The following is a 6,261-nucleotide window of genomic DNA, read 5'->3' as shown; positions in this document are numbered from 1 at the left end:
GTCAGGCAAGCATTTGAAAGCCTTCTTTGGGTCTGACCCAGACAAGGCCAGTGTACCCTAGTAGAAAAACAGTGGCAGTGGGGAGGGCACGAGACATTGCCAGGGGTAGCAGGTGGAGAGTTAGCCGAAGAAACAAAGCTGATGGTCAAGGCCTATATTATCGATGTATAATGCCACAGGCTTTCATGAGCTTCTTGATAGATGGTGATATATAGATATGGGGTTAGTCTATAAGGTGATGCATATATATATATATCGGTCAAGTACACACACACACATGCATAGATGTCACCATATATATCTCAAACCTCTCTCTCTCTCAAATAGCTATATCTCCGTTAGAGAGAGAGAGATGTAGGTAGTGCAAATCTACACCATCGTCGTCTTAGAGTCCGGCCAGCTTTTGAATGTCTGTTCCCAGGCCCATCTTTTAAACGTGTTGGGCCGATTGCCCTTGAGCACGAGGATGGTGAGGTCAGAGAGGGAGTGGTTGCTCCGTGAGAAATGCGCTCTTAACGGTGTGTGGGGATCTCTGTCCTTTCTGTTTGGTCTGCGAGAGGTGATTCTGGTGTGCGGTGCGGTCCTCCCCCGCCTAGCTGCCAGGAAATCGTAACAAAGGAAGGTCGGGAGGGACGTCCAGAGGTCGCATCGAGTCCAAGCCCTGGTTCCGAGCAGGACCGGCCCCAGCTGGATCGTGCCAGCCAAGGCTTTGTTGAGTCGGGCCTTACAAACCTCCGCATGCCAGACGACCACTTGGCGCATCGGATCAGGGAAACCGTCCCAGCCTGGGAAAGGCACGTCAAGGAGCCACGGATCCTGATGGCTTTATTATGGGGGCTGGGGGTACGACTCGCAAGGAGAGGCTGAGGGCTCTGGGCTTAGTTAGTCGGCAGATGAGAAGGCCGAGGGGGGATTTGAGAGCGGCCGTCAGCTCCCTGCAGGGGGGTTGCAAAGAGGCCGGAGATGGCCAGTTCTTGGAGGGGGCAGAGGACAGAAGGAGGAGCCGTGGGCTCACGTCGCAGCGAGAGAAGTTGAGGTTGGAGGTGGGGAACCGCCGTCTCACGAGAAGGGTGGGGAAGCATGGGCACGGGTTCCTTGTTGCCTCTCCGTCCTTGGAGGTTTTGCGAAGCCAGCTGGACAAAGCCTCGGCTGGGGGGTCGAGGTTGGGATGGTCCTGCCGTGAGCAGGGGCTTGGACTAGGGGTGACCTCCAGAGGTCCCTCTGACCCTCGTATCATCGGGTTTTGTGCAAGCGGGGCGGGGTGCTAATCGTGACCCTGGTTGGAGTCCTTACTCACCCGCCTACCGGAATTGGGCTGGCGGCTGGCAGGGAGGTGGACTCTGGTGATAAGGCGTCTTATCGTGCTCCCAGAGTACGTAATGCGCCGGGTTCCCTGCGGGCTGCCAGGATTAGTTTGTGAACTCATTGAGCAGGGCGGGCCCTGCCCTGCCCAGCGCTGGCTGTCAGGGCGGTTTTGTCCTGCAGACAAGGGGCGTCGTGCTCGTGTCAGCGGCCAAAGTTCAGGGCATGCCATGTAACGGAGGTTCTTGCAAAGCAATCTCTCCCTGCTTCGCCGAGCAGGTCTGATCGCAGAGCGTGTCTGGCCAAAACAGGTTTCAGCTTGCTGAGTGCTGGGGTCAGCAGCTCTCCCGTCATTAGCAGCCAGGCGAGGCTCCCAGTTACGCAGCCCTCGCTGGCCTGTAAAGTGACGCGGCAGACGCAGCGCGTGGTTACGGTCCTTCCTCTGGCTGCAGCGAGGGGTCCTTGCGTGACCTGCCACCCCAATGTAGCTTGATTCGCGGTGGCCAGGGAACGATTGTGGAAGCAAGGAACGTGTCATGCGAGCCCGTGAGTCGCGGAGGTGAGGCAGTTGCCTCGCTGCTAGGGCAAGCAGCTGAGCGCACAGGTACCCAGATGCTCCTTGAATGCCCAGCCAGGCAGAGGTGCGATGGCACACGCCAGTACAGTGGCGCGCTTGTGCCAGCGTCGGCAGCACAAAGAGCAACGTCCCCTGGAATTGGCCGGTGTGTGAGGTGGCGCTGGACCGCGAGGGATTGCCGGAGAAGACGCAGGTCCCAGGGAAAGCCGTGCCTCGCCATGTGAATGTGTTGTGAGCTTGGGGCGGCGCTGCATGCGTCAGCTGCCTGGGCCATCCAGGGTGCGAGTCAAGCGGCACGGCGTGGACGCAGATCCCAGCAACTTGGTCGAGCGAGCGCTGGCCAGGAGTGTAAGGGAGCCTGGGCGAGCAAGCACCGGACGCCGACTTTGGACCCATGGAACTCCTTCCCGTAGGAGGCGGGAGAGGCAGAGAGGGCCGCCGAGGCCAAAAGTCACCGGGTCAGCAACCTGTTGGTTGCTATTGAGCACAGCAGTCGGGGGTGCGTGCATCCTCTGGCATCTTGCAATCCGCGATGGCGGGTAGCGAACGGGGCGCAGATCCCTCACGCCGCACCCAGCTCTGGGCTCCCCCGCCAGAGCGTCCACCCCCACCGCTGCTGTCGGAGACGGGCCGCCGGGTCTGATGGCTCATTGCCCCGACTCACGGTGCGCTGTGTTGCTAGAAGGGGCACCATTAGCGGTGCACGGTACTCCATCCCTTGGTGTTCAGCCTGCCACGCCTCCCAGTCCCCCTGCAGGTTCCCAAAGCTGGACAGGACAGCACAGCAGGGCGCACGGCAGTCCAGGCACCTGGCACTGCATTTGCTGCGTGCAGACGCCCTCAGGCAGCCTCCATCTGGTCCGGGCCCGCTGTCCCCGTCCTGTCCTGCCAGCAGGTCGAGCTGGCCCAGGCTGCGCGGCTGGTCGGAGCGAGTCTATTCCGGCTCCAGCCTGCACAGGCTCAGCGGCTCGGCAGACGTAGCCCTGACCCTGGAGGGCATGACCGCAGGGTCGGCGGTGGAAGCGCCTGCCAACAGCTGGCGGGCGAGCCTGGAGGCAAGGCGTGCGTGGGTGCTGGGGGAGACAGAAAAGGAGCTGGGGAGAGCGATGCAAGGCCGCTCCATGCCTTGGAACGGATCCCGGGGATGGCCCGGGCCGCGATGAACGAGGGGGTGGGCACGTGCTGGCGGCTGCTTCTGGCAGCAGGCCTCATGGTTTGCAAGGGCGGACAATAGCAGTTGGATGCTCTCCAAAACGGGGCCTGTTTTCCCAGCAGGAAGCGTAAGGGGATTTGGGGTTGTCTTCCCTGGATCTGCCCGGTCTGCTCAACCTGCCGCCCGAGGCAGAGGTCTCAGGGCCGACGGGCTGGCTGGAGTGGGGAGCGGTGGACTCTTCCCCAGGCGGTGGCCACAGTGGGGGCGCTTGCGTGCCAAGGAGGGCAGGCAGGGGTAGCAGCCGGCTGAGTGCCAGACAGAGCCGGGTCTCCCTCTGCTGTCACATACACCCCCCCCTCCGGCTCCCACGCCCGCCTCTTAACCCGCATCCTTACAGCGGCTCGCGCTCAGTAGGATGCTGTGGGCACCTGCTGCCGGGCGCCTCCACGACGCCACTTGGCATGGCGCTCGTGCGTTTGGCGTCGGGTTTCCAGCTGGCCCCGTGGGAGCTGCGTTTCAGTCCGTGTGAAATGTTGACAGGGAAATGCCGAGCGAGAGGTCTCTTGGGAAGCATTCCCTTTTCCTTGGAAATGTACCTTTTGCTGTGGCAACGCCAGGGAAAATCCCCTGGCTCCGCTCCGTCCCGAGAATGGCCAGCAGATGTGGTTGCGACCGCTCGCTGAGGAGGAGCTTTCCTCGGGAAACGCTGTCTCCTTGGAGAGACGGGCTCCCAGGAATCCGGGGGCGAGACAACAGGCCACTGGCTCGAAGCCTCCCCCGGCGTGGTGGGCAAGCGCGATGATCTTGTCAGGCGCTTCTTGCGAGGATGGCCGTGTGCGAGACGGGAGCGCTGTTCTGGGCAGCCGAGGCGTTGCGTCCAGGCTGCGGTTGGCCAAAGCGCTCGTGAGTGCAGCGTGGATGACTGTAACTGGGTCGTGACGGCATGCGCTGCTAGAGGGCAATGGCACTGCAGCTGCCGGCTGCGTTAGCAAGGAGACAGGCAGAAAGCGAAACTCTTTAGTGGAGCTCACCCAGCTGCACCCTGCCCCAGCCTGGCACTCGAGGTCGCTGCCCACGCCGGGCTCGATACCGGGCAGAACCTGTCTTTGCTGGCTGAAGCCGCCACTGCTGACATGGCAAACTGTCGTAGCCCTGACCCCTTGAGTCGCCCACAGGCTGCCAGCCCTAGCTGCTGACGAGCGTTTCCCAGGGCCGGTTCGAGTGGCCGAGCGCAGCGCCGGTGGCTAGGCCTTTGCCCCCGCCGCAGAGGAGCGATTAGCAAAGGTGTCGAATCCCACACGAGCGGAGCTAGCCCGGGCCCCGGGCCCCTCCCCCCGATATGCCAGGGTCAGGCATGTCCTCCGGATCTAGTCGCCGTGGGGCCGCTGCTCAGACCTGCCCTCTCATCCCACGTCCAGGAAGCGGTTGGCTGCTTCCAGGGTCCCCCGTTCCTCCCGGAGCCCCCAGAGCCTTCCGCGATCCCTGGACTTTCATGGTCATCAGGTCCGGCCCCCTTGCGCCAGACAGGACAGACCCCTGGGGGTCAGGTGAGCACAGCGAGGTGACCATCTGGCCTCCCGTTGACGATCTCCGGGGTTGGGCGATTGCACCGCCTCTGGAGCCCCAGAGTTGGTGGCTGTCGCTCCTGGTTTTCCCCACGGCTGCCCTGGCGAACAGTTGCTCGCCGAGCCCTCGATGCGGTCCCCCAATGTAGTGGCAAGCTGCCGCCAAGTCCCCTCTCTTTTTCAGGCTGATGAGGCCCAGGACAGCCAGCCTTTCCTCGTAGGGCTTGCCGTGCAAGTCTCCGAGCGTATGGGTGGCCCTTCTCTGGACGCTCTCCGGCTGTGCCACGTGCTCGCGGAAGCGCAGCGCCCAGAACCGGACGTGGCACTCTGGCAGCGGTGTCACCCGCGCCAAGTCAAGCAGATGGATCGCTTCCTTGCTTTTGCTGACGAGGCGTCGGTCGATGCGTGCCAGAACACCGCTTGCCCCGCTGGTGGCAGCGTCGCGCTGCTGGCTCGTGCTCGTACGACGGGCCGTGCTTGCCCACCAGCCCCTTACAGTCGTGGCACCGGTCGGACGGGTGCCGCAGAGCTTGCTCGGGTTCCGGCGTGCCCAGCTTGCTGGCCTGTCTGGGTCCGCTGGCACCTGCAGCCAATCCTCGAGCATGACCACGTGCCCCGTGAACTCGGTGTTGTCCGCAAACAGGGCCGGCGAGCTCTCCGCCCCCGCACCTGACTCCTCGAGAGATCGGAAAGGGCTGGGATGAGCACGGACCCCCGAGGGCTGCCGGCGGCCCCTTCTCACCAAGACAACCCAGATCTGTTCGTCAGGGTCCTCCCCCGCTGCCAGCTCCCTGCCCACCTGACTGTTGAGCGGCCAAGCCTGCGGTCCTTGCATTGTCCCCTGAGAGCAGCATGGGATCCCAGATCCAAAGGCCTCATGCGAGTCTAGGTACACAGCATTGGCCTCTGCTTTCGTATGCGGGTGGCGAGTCTCCCGGGTGTGGAAGGTGGGTGAGACGAGCCCTGCCCTCGCTGAAGCCGCGCCGGCTGTCGTTCAGAGAAAGCGACCATCTGCGAGCCTGCCGCGTGCTGACTCCTCCGTGACCTTTTCCAGGACTTTCCCTGGGACAGGAGGTTGGCAACCTGGCCTGGAGTTGGCCGGTTCCTCTCTCCTCCCCTTCTCTCCGGGGCGCGCACAGCCAGGGGTGGGAGGGAGCAGTGCCCGCACCGGCAGGGTTGCGGAGGAAAGCTGTCGCTGGGGATCTCACACTAGCCTCGCGCCCCGGAAGGAAGGGCGGGCAGGCTCCGCGCTGTACATCCACGCACACGGGGGTGTATCAGAGGCCGGGCTGCGTTCCCCGGAGGCTTTGGATCATTGCGAAGTAAGAAGCCGTGTCAATTCAAGGCAAGGGCGCCGGTGAAGAAGAACTCACAAAAGCGGGACTTTTCGCAGCACAAAAAACTCCGCGCGCGTTCTGCTGCCTCATCACATTGCCGTGCTATCTCCTCTCCAGGTGTCACCGCCGAAGCCAGTTCTGATTTCTCCGCCCCACCAAGGCCCGGGACCTACTGGTCAACCTCCTCCTGGCTCTCGCCAAGCTAGTCATCTGGCGATCCAGGCAGGAGGCTCTGGCCGGGAAGGCTCCCGGTGACCTCGGGGCGTTTTTCCTAGGTGTCCTTCGCGTGCGTCTCCGGGCGGAGCAGCGCGGGGCAGTAGCCTCTCG

General features: G+C 63.0%; 1 protein-coding gene across 1 annotated transcript; it reads right to left on the bottom strand.

The window, feature by feature from the left end:
* Window positions 1-475: 475 nt before the first annotated feature.
* Window positions 476-2,153, bottom strand: LOC112550210. The gene is given in 3 exon segments (XM_025203430.1): window positions 476-592; window positions 1,298-1,754; window positions 1,756-2,153. Coding segments are annotated over 3 exon segments (972 nt in total).
* Window positions 2,154-6,261: the final 4,108 nt, after the last annotated feature.

This window comes from Alligator sinensis, unplaced genomic scaffold (genome assembly GCF_000455745.1).
Source record: "Alligator sinensis unplaced genomic scaffold, ASM45574v1 scaffold98_1, whole genome shotgun sequence".
In the NCBI taxonomy this organism is placed as follows: domain Eukaryota; kingdom Metazoa; phylum Chordata; order Crocodylia; family Alligatoridae; genus Alligator; species Alligator sinensis.
This window is presented reverse-complemented; position numbering and strand designations above follow the sequence as displayed.